The following is a 21,394-nucleotide window of genomic DNA, read 5'->3' as shown; positions in this document are numbered from 1 at the left end:
CAGGCACACCTAAAAGTTACATATCACGGGATAACAGTTCTTTGGAAAGATGGAGGATCGGGAAGGGTGACCCAGAGATCTCGGCTCTGCCACCAGAGGGCAGAAGTGTGCCAGCCACCCAGAACTGCGGGATTAGCCCTGGTGCCCATCCCAGACACACAACCACATACTGTGGGAGCCCCTGGAGCCAACTGGTCTCCTTGCTTCAGCAAGGGGCATGTTCAGAGTCAGGCTGTGTGTTCACGACGGGACTCCTTCGCCCCCCAGCATTTCTCAATACAAAAGCAGCTGCATTTCATACTTCATTATCTAATACTCTCATGCATCAAAGGATAGCAGCACCCCGGGAACTTGGCCCTAAATGCCAGTTGCACCCACAAGTTGTGATAACAATCCTGACCTTCCCCACATTTCCAAATCCCCCAAATCAGGAGCAGGGAGCAGGACAGCCTCCTGTTGTAAGGCGTTGAACCAGCCTGTTCCCAGTAATGGCTCCATCTCTGAGCGTGGGTCGGGGTTGACCTGGTACCTGCTGGGAGAGCCCACACCTTTGGGAAGAGATCCTGGTCAATCCCCGTCCTTTGGGGGCTGCCCTCCAGACCAAAGCGAAGGAACCTAGAGGCAGAAACTTCAGCCTTTGTCAAACAGACCTGGGTTTAAATCTTGATCTGAGTTCCTACTAGCTGAATGGCTTCAGAAAGTCTCTTAACTTCTCTGAGCCTCAGTTTCTTCATCTGCAAAAGGGGAACAAGAATATCTTTTTTTTTTTTTTTTTTTTTTTTTGAGATGGAGTTTTACTTTCTCACCCAGGCTGGAGTGCAGTGGCACAATCTTGGCTCACTGCAATCTCTGTCTCCAGGGTTCAAGCGATTCTTGTGCCTCAGCCTCCCGAGTAGCTGGGATCACAGGCACCTACCACCACGCCTAGTTAATGTTTATATTTTTAATAGTGATGGGGTTTCACCTTGTTGTCCAGGCTGGTCTCGAACTCCCGACTTCAAGTGATTTGCCTGCTGCGTCCTCCCAAGTGCTGGGATTGTTACAGGCCAAGAATATCTTTTTGATCAGGCTTTTGTTGAGGGGCAATAAGAAGATGGATGTGGTGAGCTTGGCTGGCACCTGGGACACAGTAAGTGCCTGATACAGGGTGGCTGATATTACTTTATGGGAAATTGTCATGTTTCCTCCATCCTGTACCTGTTAAGAAGCCACTCTTGAGTCAGGGTGCCAGGGTGAGGCTGTGAGCTGCCTGCTGCTGTGCCAGGGCAGGGGCCCCTTGTCCCTCTTCCCCCTGGGTCCAAGGACACACCTCACAGGTCACACTCATACAACTGCTTACCCTACCCACCATACTATCCCTTGATTTACCAACTTTTTAAATTATATACTTTTTCTAGAATATTTATTACGTAGCCCCATTTTTACCCTAAATGAATTATTTTCCATATAAAGAAGAAACTACACAGTATTCTAGTCCCATACACCCTGTCCATTGCTGAGTAATGGGTTTAAGCCCTGTTGTGTGCCCAGGGTCCCCACTTTGAGAGGCTGAGCCTGGCTGCAGAGCCCTCATGGGCTCAAGACTCAGGACGTCTTGGGGATGACTCCTGCCTTTTGTCCTCATGGCTTAGGATGATTAAGGCCATTAAGGCGGCGACAAGCTTACTTTAAGACCAGTGGTCTTGGAGCAAGGGGGAGAGAGAAGGGGTTGCTTCTGAGACCCTCCCTTCTCCACCTTCTCGGATGCAGGATCAGTAAGAGCAGCAGCTCCTCTGGTTCCGGCTGCATGGGTGCCCGCCCTTCATTCAGGCCTCATCCAACTCTCTTAAAGTCAGCTGCAGGGGTGAGGGCTCCACTTATCTCCATGTGGGAGGCAGAACAGCAGGTAAGAGGTGGACTCAAGAGCCCAAGGCCTGGCTGGAATCCTAACTCCTCACTTTCCAGCTTGGGCAGGCATTTTATTCTCTGTGCTGCAGATTCCTCTGCTGTAAAATGGGAATAGTAACAGCATCTACCTCCAAAGGCCATTGTGGGGTTTCAATGAATGGGTTCCTATAAAGAAAGCACTTAGCTCAGAGCCAGGCATACAGCAGGCACTCAATGAGCATCTGCTATTAGAGTTACTCTCAGTGCCTCACACAGGGCTGGGCACACACAGCAGGTGTCGGTTCTTACTTGTGGAATAGATGGACCCAGCTGTTCGGATATGGATTATAAACTGTATGAATCTCAGGGATGTTGGGCCGGGCACAGTGGCTCATGCCTGTAATCCCAGCACTTTGGGAGGCTGAGGCGGGCAGATCACCTGAGGTCGGGAGCTCAAGACCAGTCTGACCAACATGGAGAAACCCTGTCTCTACTAACAATATACAAAAATTAGCTGGGCGTGGTGGCACATGCCTGCAATCCCGGCTACTCTGGAGGCTGAGGCAAGAGAATTGCTTGAACCTGGGAGGCGGAGGTTGCGGTGAGCCAAGATCGTGCCATTGCACTCCAGCCTGGGCAACAAGAGTGAAACTCCATCTAAAAAAATATAAAAATAAAAAATAATTTAAAAAAAGGATGTTGATGGAGAACCCAGCAGCCAGGTGACAATATTTGCATTTTACCACAACCCAAGACTAACATGTCAAGCCTTTCTCATTCAGCAGGGAGGCAGGGTTTGCAATCCAGTAATAAACACCAGGCCAGAAAGCAGAGCACATCTGCGGTAGAGAGTGCCGTGGCTCAAATGCATGTGCCTCCTGCAGTTCCAGGGCCTAGAAGTGACCTCCCTTTGAATTCAGAGATCAGAGGGCAAAAATCATGATGCGGTTTAAGTCTACCAGGGACCAATACCGAGTTCACGGTGAGATTCACTTGGCCTTAAATGGAGTTTTGAAACTTACTTTGCAATGTGATCCTGGGCTACTCACTTAACCTGCGAAACCTTCATTTTCCCCCTGTAAGAGCAGGTTAACAGTACTGGCCTCAGCAGCAGATCTGATGATTATATACTCTGCAATAACTCAGAATCTATGTAAGCAGCCTAGAAGAGCAACTAGAAGAACTTAGGAAGATTACTAAATGCAAGAAAACCAGCCCCACCTGAGATGGCCATATTTTCAGTTTTACCTCCTAGAGGACATTGGCAATGTCTGGAGACATTTTTGGTTATCACAGCGTAGGAATGTCTACCGGCACCTAGTAGGCCAGGGATGCAGCTAAGCAGCCCACGGCACACAGGATAGCCCCCCACAACAGAATGATCCAGCCTCAAATGTCAACTGTGTGGAGGTTGAGAGTTATTAGCTCAGATTTAGTTTAACTTTCATCATGTAAAAGACTTATTTTTTCGGTTGTGTGGGCAAAGTGCTTCGTGGGTTGCTACTAGATGAGGAGAAGGAAATAATTAGCACACACAAAAAATTCCACCCAGCTGCCAATATGGCATCGTTCAGTGACTAAGATCCCAAAACTCTCAGTAAAGGTCAACCTTCCAGGAAGTTCTGAGAAATGCAGCTTTTCATGCTGATTTCCTGGGCTGACTCCGTGACTAATCAGTCTGTCTCACACCCAGGGAGAAATCCTGTAGCACAGAGAGCCTCCTCTTCTGCCCCCATCAATCTCTGTAGAAGGAAGACATTCAGCAAACCACGCTGCTTGGCATCTAAGCTCATTCTCCAAAGAAGAGTCGCCCCACCTATCCTTCTATCGCTCCCTCCCTCCTTCCCTCCATCCAACAAGTACTGAGTGCCCACCATGCATCCATCAGAAGACATTCAGCAAACCACACCACTCAGCACCCAAGCTCATTCTCCAAGGAAAGGTCGCCCACCCATCCTTCTATGGCACCTTCCCTTCTTCCCTCCATCCAACAAATACTAAGCGCCCACCATGCGTCCATCCGTGTTGCACTTGCTGGGATGCAACGGTAAAGAGGCCCAACAAGGGCACTGCCCTCATGGAGCTCATGGGGAAGGACCTGGACAACTGGCCCATCCATGACACCAACCTTCTCTGTACAAGATCCTTGTAAGGATCTTGACATGATTTACGAGCTCATGGTCTTAGAACCCAAGACAGTTTTAAAAAATCGTGTTTTTATGGAACATCTGGCTCTTGCCCCTTATTTGTACTTGAAATTGCAGTTCAGAGAGGTTAAGCGACTGATCAAGGTCACGCACAAGAGTCTCAGAGAAAGGATGAACATCCAGGTTCCCGGACTCCAGGGTTTTCCCATTTCACCATGGCCACCATCACCCCAGCAACACTCACAGCCTGTGCCCTGCCTGCCAGCTCCATGCTGGGCACTCTACAAGGATTTGCTCATGTAATCCTCACCACCACCCTGTTAGGTAGAGACCACTGTTACTCCCTCGGACACCTGGGGAAACCAAGGCACAGAGACATTTAGTAACTTGCCAAGGTGGGGCTTGAATTGTAATACAATCAACCCCCAAGATACTCCCCATTCTTGGTCCCCGGTCATTCATTAGAACAGATAAAGAGGTCAGACATGACAACTGTCAGCAAGCCACTCCCCTCTCTGGGCCTCAGTTTCCCCATCTATGTAAGAGGGTGGTCTAGGTGATTTGAGGGTCTACCTGCCTCTGACCTCTGGGGACCTTTGGAGCCCTGGCACCTGCTCCCATTGGGTCCCAGTGTGCCACTAAAGCTGTTCCTCTTACCTGCTGGCACCTGGTGAGGCTATCAGATAAATCAAAGGTACCTCCCAGACATTATCAAAGCCTGGTATTATTTAGATATGAGCTATGAGAAATATTAGATATATTTCCGTGGGGATGCCTCAATTCCCTAATTCCTGAGGGTAAAATCTGCCAAGGTTTTGACTAACAGCAGTTGTTTTAGAGTGTCCAGCTCTGCCACTTACTAGCTTAGGCAATTACTTCACCTCTATGAGCCTCGGTTTACTCATCTGTAAAGTGGGAACGCCTACATTTAAAGGATGGCTGTGAGGATGAAATGAAACAGTGATTGACAAGAGCCAGGTGAGGTCACCAGCATTTAACTGGTGCTTAATAAGTGGTGGTTATTCTCAATGGAAATGTTAAGGGCGATGCTGGTTTAGATGTCGCCTATAATGAAAACGTGCCTGGGTGGGCATGAAGCGCACCAGGCAATGACGTAAGACAGGCTGTTTTAAACCCACTCGATTCTTCTGCCAGAGCCAGCTCCGAGGTCACAAACAGCAAAGAAGAGTCAGTGGAGGTGTCTTAGGTGCCCAAGATGGTTTGGGGCTTGCAGGGGTGGGGTGCAGAAAGAGGTGGTGGGATGCATATGACTCTCTCTGGGTGAGGAAAGAGGGAAAGTCAGATTCTGGGGCCAAGGCTGCTTCTCTTTCTTCCTGATGAAGAGGCAATGAGAGAAAGGAATGGCTGGCCCAGGAAGCTGGAGAACTGCTTCTGACTCCCAGTCTACCTCTGCCGCTGTGTGTCCGCATGGAAGACCCTTCCCCTCTCTGGGCCTCAGTCTCTCCACCTGTGAAAATGAGAGGATCACCGGGTGTGGTGGCTCACGCCTGTAATCTCAACACTTTGGGAGGCTGAGGTGGGCGGATCACTTGAGGTCAGGAATTCAAGATCAGCCTGGCCGACACGGTGAAACCCCATCTCTACGAAAAACACAACAATTAGCCAGGCGTGATGGCACATGCCTGTAATCCCAGCTACTCAGGAGGCTGAGACAGGAGAATTGCTTGAACCCAGGAGGCAGAGGTCGCAGTGGGCTAAGATCATGTCACCTGTACTCCAGCCTGGGAGATAAGAGCGAAACTTCATCTCAAAAAAAAAAAAAAGAGGATCATCCAAGTTGACTTTGATGTGTGAGATTCAGGTCTGCAAGATGGGGGCAACAGCCTTAACCACCTCACTGAAGGAAGACAGATGAAATGCCAGCGCAAGCCCTTAGCGCCATGCCTGCCACGCAGCCAGGACTTAGCACATGGCGGCTTTGCCATTACACTGATTCCAATATTAGATTCTATGTGCTGAGCTGCTGCCCTGATCTCCAGCAACCCGAGTCTCAGACCACTGTGCAATCCAGCCTTTCTCTCCAAGGGAGTCCAGGAGGATCAGATATTATTATTCTTCCCTCACTTCTGTTAAAAAAATAAAGTGACACAATCGCTCTGTGATGAAATCTATGACAACTCCTGAGACTGCCTGGCCCTGGAAATATAAGCTCCAGGGGGTACAGACAGAAAATGCCCCAAACTCAGAGTCCAGTGACCGAAGCAGTGTTCTCAGGCCAACCTTGCCACTCCCTTGGGGGCCACTTGGCTGTCTCTGCTAAATAAAGTATTACCGAAGGCCTCGCCTGCCTGAAAGCAGAGGCTGGCCAGGTCACCCATGGAGAGCCCTTTCAGCTCCACAATATGCAATTAAAATGCGTTGGATACAGTAGGCCCAAACACACTCTTTGGAGCCTTAAAGCAGTGCTCCTCTGAGTAGAAAGCACTCAGGAATCACCTAGGTTCCGTGCAGATCCCAATCAGCGGGTCTGGGTGGGGGCTGAGACTCTGTATTTCTCACAAACCTCCCAGCAGTGCCGATGCTGCTGGGTCCACGGACCACACTGAGAGTAGTAAGGGCTTAGAGGCTTTTTAAAAAATGGTAAAAAAAAAAAAAATGTATTATGCTCATAACAAGAATCCCCAAGGTAGGGTGACCTACGTGTCCTGCCACCCTGGCAGGCACTGACTGCGCCAAATACACGTGCATGACCAAGCACGCATGAGAAAGCAGTTCATCCACCCTGCTGCCTGGGCTTGAGCAAGCCTCAGCCTACTCTTTTAGGGTCCCTGACTACCACCTGCCCTGAAAGGGTCACTGGAGACAAACGCCAGGATTCCTGAGACAGAGTCCCAGTCCCCTTGCAGCTGGCACCAGACCACCAGAATCTGAGGGCTGAGATGTCACTTCTGAGCTCTCTCTCTTCTATCCTCTGTACCTGGTCTGCAGCAGTTCTGCAACATGAAGAACGGTTCCGGGGGCAGCCCCTCACCCCTGCTCTCTCTGCTCTCTCTGCTCTCCTTGCTGAGGCCAGCCATCTGCATACCTGTCCAGGTGAAATCCATCCCACTCTCCCTCCTCAGGCTTCCAATTGGCCCAAAGCCCACCTGCTGCACTGCTACCTGCTGACCTTCCCCTGCGGCTCCTTCCCACTATGAAATTCTGCTCTTTCTCCTCCTCCTTCCACTAGGAGGGTTCCAGTGGGAAGCCACACAAAATTCTCCCTATTACAGGGTTTGGAGGATGCTGGGGATTTCTTCTACGTTGTGTTTCCTCCCTGCTTGCTATCAGAATAAACATCAGAGGTCGCTGCATCAAAGCTTCTCTACAGTTTAGAGAACAGAAGAAGCCACTTATGCAATAATAGGGGAGCCCTGGCAGAGAGGAGCTGGTGGGAAGAAGTTGAATGGGAGCTGTGGGGGTGGGAAGGGGCTCAGGAGGCTGCCCGCATAGTGGCTTAATGCAGGCATCCTGGAGTGGTAGAGAGCAGTGATCCCCAACCTTTTTGGCACTACGGACCAGTTTTGGGGAACACAGTTTTACCATGGACCAGTGCAGGGGTCGGGGGAATGGTTCTGGGATGATTTAACCACATTACATTTATTGTGCACTTTTTTTTTTTTTTTTTTTTTGAGACGGAGTCTTGCTGTGTCACCCAGGCTGGAGTGCAGTGGCGCGATCTCAGTTCACTGCAAGCTCCGCCTCCCGGGTTCACACTATTCTCCTGCCTCAGCCTCCCGAGTAGCTGGGACTACAGGTGCCTGCCACCAAGCCCGGCTAATTTTTTGTATTTTTAGTAGAGACGGGGTTTCACCATGTTAGCCAGGATGGTCTCAATCTCCAGACCTCATGATCCGCCCACCTCGGCCTCCCAAAGTGCTGGGATTACAGGCATGAGCCACCGTGCCCGGCCTATCGTGCACTTTATTTCTATTATTATTACACTGTAATATATAATGAAATAATTATACAACTCACCAAAATATAGAATCAATGGGAGCCCTGAGCTTGTTTTCCTGCAACTAGACAGTCCTATTTGAGGGTGATGGGAGACAGTGACAGATCATAAGGTATTAGACTCTCATAAGGAGCATACAACCTAGATCCCTTGCGTGCACAGTTCACAAGAGTTCGCGCTCCTGCGAGAATCTAATGCCACTGCTGATCTGAAAGGAGGTGGAGCTTAGGCAGTCATGCAAGCAATGGGGAGCGGCTGAAAATACAGACGAAGCTTCATTCGCTTGCCCACCTCTCACTTCCTGCTTTTGTGGCCCAGTTTCTAACAGGCCATGAACTAGTACCAGTCCGTGGCCTAGGGGCTTGGGGAATCCTGGTATAGAGGGCTGAATAGAGCACCGCACCCCCCACCACCACCACAAAAAAGATACATCTGTGTCCCAGAACCTATGTATGTGACCTTATTTGGAAAAAGAGTCTTTGCAGATATAATTAAGTTAAAAATCTCGAAATGAGATTACCCTACACAAGAGTCCTCATAAAAGACACACAGAGGAGAGGAAAAGGGGAAGGACGAAGCCAAAGGAAGAAGGCAAAGACTGAAGTGAGGCAGCCACAAGCCAAGGCACACCTGGAGTCAACAGAAACTGGAAGAGGCACAGTGGATTCTCCCCAGCAGCCTTCAGAGGGGGTGTGATCTGCTGATGCCTTGATTCCAGACTCCTTGGCTAGTGAAGCCAGTGAGAGGTGCTGCCACCTGGGGCCGGGTCCCCCATGGCCTTTTGACTTCAGGAAGGAAAGGAACCTCATGTCATTGGTGAGCTGGTGAGCCCTTCATTCACGCCAGGACCATGTGATGCTACTCAGAGTTTATTTCACTTATTCCTCGCAATAGGCCCGCGGTTTTACCTCCTCAGTAACTCTCGAATCTGGCTCCTTCCCCTCTCCACCCAGGCCGCTGGTCTGAGCCACTGTGAGGCAAGAGATTCCTGTTGCTTTAAGCTGCCCAGTTTGTGGGAATTTGTTACAGCAGTCCTAAGAAGCCAACACAGGGAGTCCGCACTGCCGTGTGCTGAGCAACCTTGGGTAAACTGCCTAACCTCTCTGAACTGACTTCCTGATCCATACGATGGGGCCATAAGATCTATTTCATTTATTCATTCAACAGATATTTACCAAGTATGTGTGATGTGCCAGGTGCTGGGTCAGGCCCTGGAAGTGAACAAAACCAGACACAGACCCTGCCCAAATGGTGCCTTGTGGTCTCGTGGGAAACCAGTTACCAATCCAAGAATCACGTAACTAGGGGCACAGCTGTGACCACGGTCCATCGGGTGCTGGGAGCGTGTAAGTCAGGAGACCTGGAAGGCTTCCTCCGGGAGGTGATGACTGAGTGAAGGGACGAAGGAAAGGTCAAAAGTGAGTAGGCAAAGAGGGGCAAGAGGAGATTTCCAGCCACAGGAAGGGTGTGTGCAAAGATGCTGCTGTACACAAAGCACACGTGCCCAGGGGTGCATACAAAGCTGCAAAGCACATGTGCCCAGGGGTCTGTGCAAAGCCGCAAAGCACACGTGCTCAGGGAGCTGCTGGAGGCTGGTGTGGCAGGAGCCCCACTGCAGGGGGACTGAAAGCAGAAGTGAGGCTGGAGCAGGACAAGGGCCAGCCCACTAGGGCCTGAGAGCCACACCATAGGGGCTGATTTTTTCTCCTGAGTGTAGTTAACAAGGAGGTGGCGTGGTCAGGTGGGCCTTTGAAAAGAACACTCTAGCTGCAGAGTGGGGAGAAAACTGCTGGCCAGAGGGGTGGTAGGAAGGCCAGTGAGAAGGCCCTGCTGTTATCCAGGAGGGGCGACAGTGGCTCAGACTAGCGGCCTGGGTGGAGAGGGGAAGGAGCCAGATTCGAGAGTTACTGAGGAGGTAAAACCGCGGGCCTATTGCGAGGAATAAGTGAAATAAACTCTGAGAAGCATCATGTGGTCCTGGCATGAATGAAGGGCTCACCAGCTCACCAATGACATGAGGTTCCTTTCCTTCCTGAAGTCAAAAGGCCATGGGGGACCCGGCCCCAGGTGGCAGCACCTCTCACTGGCTTTGCTAGCCAAGGGTGAAGATGGGTACCCATCATTTATAGAGCTTAGAAAATCAACTTACCATCCTTGAGTGAGACGCTCAGAAGGTCCTGAGGGAGAAGACAACAGGCATCAGTGACAAAGCTGATATACGATCAGCCCGCTCATTTGACAAATATTGACTCTTACCAATTGGCAGAACAAGACAGACAAAAAGCCACTGCCCTGGATTCCAGAGGTGAGCCAGATGATAAGCAGGCAAGCGAAGAAAGAAATACATCAGGACTTCAGGTAGTGAGATAAGGAGGGGAAGGGGCTATTTCAAATCCACGTACTTTCCCCACCAACAGTCTGTGTCACAAGCGTCTATCTGCTTTAACTGCAGGCAGAGCTGGTGAGTGACATGCTCAAGGGCACACAGTGAAGCTTCTGCTTCTGAAAAGAGGCACCACGGCTTAGGAGAATGTGGGCTCTGAGTCAGACTACCAAGGTTCAAATCCTGGCTCCACCACTTATCAGCTGTGTGACCTTGGGCAAGTTACTTAACCTCTCTGTGTCTCAGTTTTCTCAACTACTATGAAATGGGGGATGTCCCTGCTACTTACCTCATAAAGTCACTTTGAGAATTAGATGAGTTAGTTTTTGAAAAGGTACCAGCGCATAATAAGCATTGTATGAGCATAGTCAAGAGTAAATATTTAATAATGATAATTCAACATCAGCTATGATCATGATATGATATCATGATGACATATTTTATCTTCCAACTGCTCCACCCCACTAGAAGTGATTTTTTTAGGCTAACATTGGAAGAAAATGATTTGTTCTACTGTCCCTAGCAGCCACCACCAGGTGTTGGGTGTACCTGAATGATCACCGTCGGGTCGTCCTTCAAGATGGGGTCCTTCAGTAAAATCTGAACAAACACATCTGCTCCTTCACCTCCCAGGCCACTCGCAAAAGCAGTCATGGTTGGCAAGACGGCTTCGGACAACTCCAGCCACTTCACCAGGCCTACCATGAACTCTGTGCAGAAGGAGCTGAAAGGCAGACATGGTCTTAGTTCCCCAGGTTCCTCAGAGCTCAACCTCCACTGGGAAGTAAAGATTAGTTGTGGTCACAGATGTGGACGGCTGGCACGTGCACGACTTAGTGACTATGATCCCTCAAATACAGAGGCAGTCAAAGACCTCATCTTGGGTGATGTGAATTTGTTTTTTGTTTTTGTTTTGAGATGGAGTTTCGCTCTTGTTGCCCAGGCTGGAGTTCAGCGGCGCAATCTCAGCTCACCCCAACTTCCACCTCCCGGGTTCAAGCGATTCTCCTGCCTCAGCCTCCCGAGTAGCTGGAACTACAGAGGTCACTGTAGGGAGATTTATTTATTTGTTTTTCAGACAGGGTCTCGCTCTGTCACCCAGGCTGGAGTACAATGGCGCAATCACGGCTCTCTGCAGCTTCAACCTCACAGGCTCAAGCGATTCTCCCACTTCAGCCTCCTGAGAAGCTGGGATTACAGACACACACCACCATGCTGGGCTAATTTTTTGCTTTTTTTTTTTGAGACGGAGTTTTACTCTTGTTGCCCAGGCTGGAGTGCAATGGCACAATCTCAGCTCCCTGCAACCTCCGCCTTCCAGGTTCAAGCGATTCTCCTACCTCAGCCTCCCGAGTAGCTGGGATTACAGGCATGTGCCACCACACCCGGCTAATTTTGTATTTTTAGTAAAGACAGGATTTCACCATGTTGGCCAGGTTGGTCTTGAACTCCTGACCTCAGGTGATTCACCCACCTCGGCCTCCCAAAGTGCTGGGATTACAAGCGTGAGCCACTGTGCCCAGCCCAGGTGATGTGGATTTTGGTTTCTTCTGTCACCAAAACTTTTATCAAAGAGGCTGATAAGCCACAGCAATGAGAACAATGGACGGTGACTGGTTGCATGCCTTGGGCCCGGGCTGTGCCAGGGGCTGAGGAATAAAGGTGACAAAACCCTGTATCCGAGGAAGTTCACAGCAGGGTGGACACTCAAGTAACCAAGTGACCTGAGTGCTGTGTGGTACCCTAGGACAGAAGTGGGGATCAGTTCAATGCAGCCCACAGAGGGAGCCTCGAATCCACCTGCAGAAGTGACGGCAGCCACCAGAAAAGGCTTCCCAGAGGAGGCCATCTGCTCTCCTGGCCGCTGCCAAGGACATGCTTTCTGGAAAACGCTGGCTGCTGTGGAAGTGGAAGAAGTGAAGGGAAGAATGCCCTCCACATGCACTGCCACCACTGGTCTCTGTCCATAGCAGGCATTTGAGTGCAGTCCTACAGGAGCCCCCAGGGGAGGAAGGGATAGGGCCCCTCTAGGGGAGAAGGAAGCCTTTGAGCTGAAACACAGAGGTGGGGAGCCCAGAGCATTTGGGGGGACGATGGCAGAGTCCACACCAGACTTCTGACACAGCTACCTCTGTGGAGCGGGAGTCAGCTGGGTGGCAGGTGGGCCAGGCAATGTGGGCCAGGAGAGTTACTTAGAAGGCGATTATACCACTCCCAGGAAAAGACTGACAACCAGAAACCAGGTCTGTCTCCAAAATCAGAGTCCCAGCTTGCCTCAAACCCCACTGCCTTGGGACTCCAACACTGGGTTCTGCCCTGTAGGGCAGAGGCTGCACTCAGGCCTCTCAGAAACATGCAGAGCTCCCGGGTGGCGGGGGCAATGTCAGGAGCCCCCTCCCCTTTCACCACGTGGCCCAGCTATCACGTTCCTTAGAGTGGGGCCAGGACCTTGACGGGAGTTGTGAGGAACTTGGGTGTAAATCCCAGGCTTGCCCAGGCGCAGTGGCTCACACCTGTAATCCCAACGCTTTGTGAAGCGGGGCCGGGTGGATCACCTGAGGTCAGGAGTTTCAGACCAGCGTGGCCAACATGGTGAAATCCCATCACTACTGAAAGTACAAAAATTAGCTGGGCATGGTGGCATGTACCTGCAGTCCCAGCTATTCAGGAGGCTGAGGCACAAGAATCGCTTGAACCCGGGGCGGAGGTTGCAGTGAGTTGAGATCACACCACTGTACTCCAGCCTGGGTGACAGAGTGAGACTCTGTCTGAAAAAGAAATAAAAATTTAAAAAAAAAGTATAAATAAAAGTAAAAAAATAAGATAAGTATAAATAAAAATAAAAAATAAGTATAAATAAAAATTAAAAAAGTATAAATAAAAATAAAAAAATAAAATAAGTATAAATAAAAATATAAAAATAAAATATAAAAATAAAAAAGTATAAATAAAAATAAAAAATAAAATAAGTATAAATAAAAATAAAAATATAAAATAAATATAAATAAAAATGAAAAAATAAGTCCTGGCCTCACCACTGGTCGGGTTCCTGAGAAGCTGCCCTGAAATGGAGATGATTAGGGCTCCCCTTAGGATCAACACCTTGGGGAGGGAAGGGAGGAAGCGGGGCTGGGCAGAGGGAGCAGCTGAGCTGTGATACAGTCTCAAGGGAGGTCTCAGCAGCCCCTTCAGGGAGTTCTAAAGATGGGATGACCCTTCAGAACTGCCCCCAGTGGGGTGAGAGGGCCAGGCCTTTACAGCTGTGCATCAGCCAGTTACCGGATGCAGGTGCCCCAGGGAGGGGACAGAACCTCAGGCAAGGTGGCTCCCTTCAGCTGAGGCAGGCCCAAAAAGGTACAGACAGCTCAGGGCTGTGCTGGCAGCCTTGCCAGCAGCTGGGGGTGAAAGTCCTTCATTCTTGAAGGGGAATCTTAGCAGACAGCATCTTGGGAAAGTGTAATGACCTCTCTGTGCCTCAGTATCCTTATCTGCAAAATGGGTTCAAGAGACCAACTTCACAAGGTTGGTTGAGGGTGAAGTGAGATGATAAATACAAAGTGGCACGTAGTAGAGGCTCAACTAATGTTAGCTAGCATCTTTATTTTGATTTACAAGGTGGCAGAGGGAGGCGGTGGAGGATGGCGTTAAGAGTCGGACTCTGAAGTTCAACCACCTGGGGGAGTCCTGGTTCCCCTGGAAATTGGCTTTGTGTCCTCACTTTACCTCTCAGCTTCATTTCCCTCTGAGATAATGTGGATAATAACAGGACCTGCCTCACAGAGAGTTGGGCAGATTAAATGGCATGGTAACACTGGCACCAGTGAACCCTGGATAAATGTTAGCTACTGCTATCACAGTGATTATAATTTGCCCACTGCAATTTACTGGGATTACCTTGGGGTGGTAATGAGGTACATATTTGGGGAGGGGATGGCTAACTGAACTGAACATTACTTAGAGGCAAATTTATATACAGAAAGGGCTCAGGGCCAAGGGCTGCAGCATGGCCTGGCCCTGCTGTACATGAAGAAAGTTTTGGGATATAGAGAAGCATCTCTTAACAAGAGTGCAGGGGTAAACAGCACAGACTGGTTCAAATCCCAGCTCTGCCACGAACTGTGTGGTCTTGGACAAGTAACTTCACCTCTCTGGGCCTTAGTTTCCTTATCTGTAAAACAGTGGAGATGATAAAACCTATTTCATAGCATTGTTGAAAGTATTAACTAAGTAAGTATTTGTCATGTGCTTAGAACAATACCTAGCACCTACAAAGCACTAGATAGTAATGTGTTTCTTTCCATGGACAGATGAATTTGAAAAAATATATATGTAAAGGGCCAGCACAGCAATTTACCAAATAACAAGTAGCATTTTAAATCGGCAGGGCCTTGATAATTTCTACTAATGTGTTCGTTGGTCTAGTGGAAATACAGGAAAATCAATAGCAACAATGACAGCAGGTAACAATTGTAGAGCAACTGTCTGTCAGTCCCTGTGCTGAGAGCTTCGTACACCTTGAGCTACTTAATTCTCACCACGACCCCATGAGGAAGAGAGGTACTACTTAAGGGAGGTACTAATTTACCCCACTCTAGAGATAAGGAATCCTAGATCCAGAAAGGTTAAGTGACAGCTCCAGATTCAAACCTACATCTCTGGGACCCCAGAGGCTATGCATACCCACTGCAGAGGTTACCCCACTCCAGTGGTTACATCCCTGAGCACCCACCACGCACAGGTCACTCACTGAGCAAGGGCATGAAACATCCCCTTTGATCCTACCCCATCTTACACATGGCACACCTGGGCTGCTGGGTTTTGTTTGTTTGTTTTTGAGACAGAGTTTCACTCTTGTTGCCCAGGCTGGAGTGCAATGGTGCGATCTCGGCTCACTGCATCCTCTGCCTCCCAGGTTCAAGCTATTCTCCTGCCTTAGCCTCCCAAGTAGCTGTGATTACAGATGTGCGCCACCATGCCTATCTAATTTTGTAATCTTAGTAGAGACGAGGTTTCACCATGAGGTTTCACCACGTTGGCCAGGCTGGTCTTGAACTCCTGACCTCATGTGATCCACTTGCTTTGGCCTCTCAAAGTGCTGGGACTACAGGCATTAGCCACCGCGCCTGGCCAGGACTGCTAGTTAAATGTCTTCTCAAGGTTCTTACAGCAGGGACAGGACAAAGCCTCCCCTGGAATCCAGGCTTCCTGATTCCTAGTCCAAAGCTCCTCCCATTCACCAGGGCTTAGAAAACTATAGCTAACCGGCCATATCTTGCCTGCAGCCCTTATTTGTGAATAAAGTTTTATTGAAACACAGTCAGATGCATTCCTTCACCTGCTGTCTGTGGCTGCTTTTGTGCTGTGATCAGCAAAGGTATGAGTAACTGTGGCTGCTTTTGTGCTGTGATCAGCAAAGGTATGAGTAACTATGACAGAGACTGCCAGGCCCACATGCCTAAAATAACCGGTCCTTGGCAGAAGAAGTCTGTCCATCCCTTTTGTACCCCATTAATTTCTCCATGTTTGACAAATGGAATTAATTAAAGGGAACAGCATCTGTGATGTTGACAGCACGGAGGAGAAATAAATGTTTTAGAGGGTTGTTTTATATCACGTGGGGACAAAAACTGCCAGAGTGTTTTTTAAAGATTACTGAAACCAAGAGCATAACTGGGCTTTACAAATATTGAGGTATTTATTTATTACTTTTATTTTTTGAGATGGAGTCTCACTCTGTCACCCAGGCTGGCGGGTTCAAGCAATTCTCCTGCCTCAGCCACCCAAGTAGCTATGACTACAGGCTTATACCACCACTTCTGGCTAAGCTTTGTACTTTTAGTGAGATGGGGTTTCACCATGTTGGCCAGGCTGGTCTCGAACCCCTAACCTCAAGTGATCTGCTCGCCTCGGCATCCCAGAGTGCTGGGATTACAGGCATGAACTACCACACCCAGCCAATATTGACGTTTTTTAAAAATATGTTTTGTGCATCAGAAAACAGATCAACCATGCGGAAACAACCGGCGTACTGAATGGGAAACATTCAAGGAGGAAACATTCCACGGCAAATGCTTACGGCCAGGCAACAGCCACCTGTGCTTATAACAACGCTTGGATATTGTGGAGTAGGGGTGGGAGACTCAGGACAGTAACTCACTGCCTCATGTGCCCTCCTAAGTAGCACCTAGTATGGGCCTGGCACACAGTCCAGATTCATAAACATTTGTTCATGGAAACAAAGTACACAAAACTCCTCCTTGGCTAGGTACTGGTTTATCAGGTAGGAGTTTCGTTATTAACAAGACCAACCAACATTCGCTTGGTAGTAGTTCGGTGTCAGGCTCCACAAGGGCCATCAACACATACCCTCCTTACAATCACCCTCTTGGATGGTGTTGTCAACAGCTTCTCTGAAGCAGTAATTCCCCAGACCCTTCTTCCTGGTAGGCAGAAGATGGAGGCTGAAAACAGCAAAAGCCAGCCGGCCGCGGTGGCTCATGCCTACAATCCCAGTACTTTGGGAGGCCAAGGTGGGCAGATCACTTGAGGTCCATCAGGAGTTCGAGACTAGCCTGGCCAAAATGGTGAAACCCCGTCTCTAATAAAAATACAAAAATTAGCCAGACATGGTGGCATGTGCCTGTAATCCCAGCTATTCAAGAAGCTGAGGCAGGAGAATTGCTTGAATCCAGGAGGCAGAGATTGCAGTGAGCCAAGATCACGCCACTGCATTCCAGCCTAGGCCACAGAATAAGACTGTCAAGAAGGAAGGAAGGAAGGAAGGAAGGAAGGAAGGAAGGAAGGAAGGAAGGAAGGAAGGAAGGAAAGAAAAGGAAGGAAGGAAGGAAGAGAAAGGAAGAAAGAAAGGAAGAAAGAAAGGAAGAAAGGAAGAAAGAAAGAAAGAAAGAAAGAGAGAGAGAGAAAGAGAGAGAGAAAGAAAGAAAGAAAGGAAGAAAGGAAGAAAGAAAGAAAGAAAGCAAGCAAATGCCTTTATTTGTTACCGGGCTTCCCTGTACCTGCAGGTTGGGCAGGTGACAAGATCTAGCCAATGACACCAAAAGAAGGCTTCTCGGGGTATTTCGGGAACAATGTCCTCCCTGATGGGAGACTTGGGGAGAATCCCTGCCCTCTTCCTTCCTGCCTTGGGCCTTGTCCTGTGAGGGTGTGATGTATGGAGCTGCAGCAGCTATTTTGTAATCAGGAGGGGAAGGCCAACAGAATTGTTCAGAAGCCAACCCAAAGGCCTTTTTTTTTTTCTTTTTGAGACAGAGTCTCACTCTGTCACCCAGGCAGGAGTGCAGTGGCACGATCACAGCTCACTGCAACCTCTGCTTCCCAGGTTCAAGTGATTCTTGTACCTCATCCTGCCAAGTAGCTGGGATTGCAGGTGTGTGCCACCCACGGCTGGCTGATTTTTATATTTTTAATAGATTCAGGGTTTTGCCATGTTGGCCAGGTTGGTCTTGAACTCTTGACCTCATGTGATCCACCTGCCTTGGCCTCCCAAAGTGTTGGGATTACAGCATGAGCCACTGTGCCCAGCCCCAGAAACCTTTTGAGTCACTGAAGCAACTCTGGAACCTTGGGATTTCTCGTCAAGTGAAAAAAACAAATCTCCTCTTAGTTAAATCTCTCTTAGTACTGTGTTCTATTACTTGTAGCCTGACTGCTAGGCATAGTGGCTCGAATCTGTAATCTCAGCTACTCAGGAGGCTGAGATGGGAGGATTGCTTGAGGCCAGCCTGGGCAGCATAGTTTGACCATATCTCTAGAAGAACAAAAAGGTAGCCAGGCATGGTGGCATGCATCTGTAGTCCCAGCTACTCAGAAGGCTGGGGTAGGGGAAGACTGCTTGGGCCCAGGAGTTTGAGGTTACAGTGAGCTATGACTGTACCACTGTACTCCAGCCTGGGTGACTGAGTGAGACCCCATCTCTAAAAAACAAAAATGAAAAAACCAAAAAGCCAAAAAAATATCCTGAGTGGTAGGAGTAAGTGTGGTATTATCTTCATTTTCTGGATGAAGAAACTAGGGCAAAGAAAGTAATTAGCAAGAGTTAGCAAGCAACCACTGCCATTTATTGAGTGCTTACTATGTGTTAGGCACTGAGATGTGTACTTTGTCTACATCATCTCTTGATTGATTGATTGATTGATTGATTGATTGAGACAGAGTCATGCTCTGTCGCCCAGGCTGGAGTGCAGTGGTGCGATCTTGGCTCATTGTAACCTCTGCCTCCCAGGTTCAAGCAATTCTCCTGCTTCAGCCTCCCGAGTAGCTGGGACCACAGGTGTGTACCACCATGCCTGGTTAATTTTTGTATTTTTAGTAGAGATGGGGTTTCACCATGTTGACCAGGCTGGTCTCAAACTCCTGAGCGCAGGCAATCCACCTGCCTAGGCCTCCCAAAGTGCTGGGATTACACATGTGAGCCACTGCGCCTGATTACATCATCTCATTTAATTCCTGCAATCACCCTGCAGCATGGGTATCATTAGCCCCATTCTACAGATAAATAAACTGAGGCTTAGGGAAGTTAAATAAACTGCTCGAGGTCACATGCGACTGGAATGTGGCAGAGTTAGGATTTGAACCCAGATCTGAGTCCAGAGCCTATGGACCATCTCCTTGCTCACAAAGCCAGCATGAACCTACCTCTTCTTTTCACGAACTGTTACCAGTTATCTTTGCTATACTGAGCTGTGTGCAAGGCACTGGGATGAACAAGGTAGCCCCTGCCCTCCAAGAGCTCAGACTGGAGGGGTAGCAGGTATGGAGAGTTCCTATGCAGTGTGATGGTTGCAGAGATGGGTCCCTGGGCACACAGGTGGAACAATGCCCTGGTCTGGAGGACAGATAAGGGAAGGCTTCCTGGAGGTGACCCCCAAGGAGTTAAGTATGTTCAACTGTTTAGTCCAGTGGAGAGACAAAGACAGAAAAACAAAAACCCCAAACAGCTAAGACCCAAGGCATAAGCGAAGTTTACTCATGGGGGACCACTGAGTATAGGTGGGGGCCATGTCTTGAAAACACAGCAGATGCAAGAGTTTCTCACCATCTCCTGGCCCCAATCTTGTGCTCCCTGTCCTAGTAACGGTATCTCTGTGCGCCTACACTCTCTTCCCCCTCTGAACCTTTGGAGCCCTAGTGAACTCCTGCCTTTGCCTCACCCGCCACACTCAACCTCTTCCCAAGTCAACTCCATTCTCCCTGAGAAAAGTCTGTCCCATCTGTGTCCTCTCTCCACCACTTGGTCATTGTCCTGGTTCCCCTGGATGACTTCGTTGGCCTCCTAACTGGCCCCCTCCTGCCTCCATACTCTCCCCTCTAGAATTTTTTAAGGTCAAAGCCCATGCTCTTAACAGTTCTGCTATTCTGACTCCAAATATGTGATTTAAACACACACACAGGAGACACTGGCAATGATAGAGATGAAATATAACAGTGTCATTCTTTTGCTCCCATGACCCCTTGTTTAAACCCATTACAGCACTCACTTATCTGTATCTGTCTGCTGTTACAATCAGCCACCTGGGCACCCCCACCTGGATGTAAGCACCTTGAGGGCAGGAGCTGGGCCTCGCTTATCTTTGTTTCCTCCACAGGGCCATGTGCTACACCCAGCACATGGTAGGGGCTCAACAAATGCATGTTTCATGAATGAATAAATATTAATATCTTATCCCTTCCTGGACGGTGTCCTACTTGATTGGGGGATGGTATCTGTCTCATTCACATTTACCTTCTATGTACTTCAAATCATACCTGGCATACAGTAGGTGCTCAAAAAATACTTGGTGAACTTATAAATGAGTAAATAACCGAACAAGGGGATGTCTTATCCCCCTACCAGATTGTGAGTTCCTTAGAGCAGCAGTCCCCAACCTTTTTGGCAGCAGGGACTGGTTTCAGGGAAGATGATTTTTCCAGGGACCCAGCACGGGTAGGGTTCAGGATGAAACTGTTCCATCTCAGATCATCAGGCGTTAGATTCTCATAAGGAGCGTGCAACCTAGATCCTCGCATGCGTAGTTCACGATGGGGTTTGAGCTTCTATGAGAATCTAATGCCGCCACAACTCAACCTCTCTGTGCTTAGATTTCTTCATCTACAGATGGGACCATACGGTATGTACCTGGAAGGGCTTTGTCAGTAGCAAAGGATACAGCCCATGTGGCTTAGTATTGACAAAATGCTTAGAACAGGAGGCAGAGGTCAGGCAGTCATTCTTGCTCGCCCACTGCTCACCTCCTGCTGTGCGGCCAGGTTCCTAACAGGCTACAGACCAGTACTGGTCCACGGCCTGGCGGTTAGAGACCCCTGCCTTAGAGGCAAGGACAATGACTTGCTCCTCTCTGCATTGCCTCATGGTGCCTGGCAGGCTGTTTGGCTGCCCGTAATTGTTCCCCTGAAGAAGCATGACCTTCCCTCTGTGAGACAGAAGAACTCACCTGTGTTCAGGTTCAGGAAATAGCTGGGACAGGGAGATGCCACAGAGGGCAGCATAGGCGAAGCGGTTGGCCTCAGTCAGCTCCCGGCCCATGGGCAGGTGTGGCTCCCCCTCTGCAGTGGGTTCAGCTACCAGAGGCTGCTGAGGCAGCTTCTGGCATGGCCTGTTCCACGTGGCCATTCCCAGCCCTGCAGGAGAAAATTCCCAGTGAGAAATGCTTCCAGAGGTAAGCCAAGGTTACTTAAGCACAACACAGAACTTACAAACCATAAAAGGCTGATAAAGTAGGCATCATTAAAATGAAGAACTTCTTTTCATCACCTTTAGGAGAGTGAAAACACACACTACAGACCGGGATGGAGGGAGGGATCTTCAATATGTGTATCCACAAAGGTCTATACACAGTATCCAAACAACTAACTCCAATAAGTCATTAAGAAAAAGAAATGAAGCAAATTTAAAAATGGGCAAAAGACTTGAATAGATACTTCATAAAAGATATTCTGCAGTGAGCCGAGATCGCACCACTGCACTCCAGCCTGGGTGACAGAGCAAGACTCCATCTCAAAAGAAAAAAAAAAAAAAAAAAA

At 49.0% G+C, this 21,394-nt stretch overlaps 1 protein-coding gene across 12 annotated transcripts in view; it reads right to left on the bottom strand.

Annotated features, from left to right (window-relative positions):
* TMCO4 (transmembrane and coiled-coil domains 4) overlaps nt 1-21,394 on the bottom strand; it is a 131,452-nt gene that overhangs the window by 89,812 nt on the left and 20,246 nt on the right. For 8 of the 12 annotated variants that reach the window (XR_004228626.1, XR_004228627.1, XM_031934620.1 and 5 more), the window contains exons 3-6: nt 20,806-20,992; nt 10,904-11,078; nt 10,121-10,148; nt 5,422-5,481 (exon numbers count right to left, since the gene is read on the bottom strand). Coding sequence is in view for 10 of the 12 variants with exons in the window: in XM_031934620.1 (XP_031790480.1) it covers nt 5,422-5,481; nt 10,121-10,148; nt 10,904-11,078; nt 20,806-20,984 (442 nt within the window). In the remaining 2 variants the exon portion in view is untranslated. The remainder of the gene's footprint in view (nt 1-5,421; nt 5,482-10,120; nt 10,149-10,903; nt 11,079-20,805; nt 20,993-21,394) is intronic. The other 4 variants (XM_023219790.3, XM_023219793.3, XM_023219791.3 and 1 more) reach the window with 1 other exon arrangement.

Source organism: Piliocolobus tephrosceles, chromosome 1 (assembly GCF_002776525.5).
Source record: "Piliocolobus tephrosceles isolate RC106 chromosome 1, ASM277652v3, whole genome shotgun sequence".
Taxonomy (NCBI): domain Eukaryota; kingdom Metazoa; phylum Chordata; class Mammalia; order Primates; family Cercopithecidae; genus Piliocolobus; species Piliocolobus tephrosceles.
Note: the sequence above shows the minus strand (reverse complement) of the source record. Positions and strands in the feature narration are given on the sequence as shown.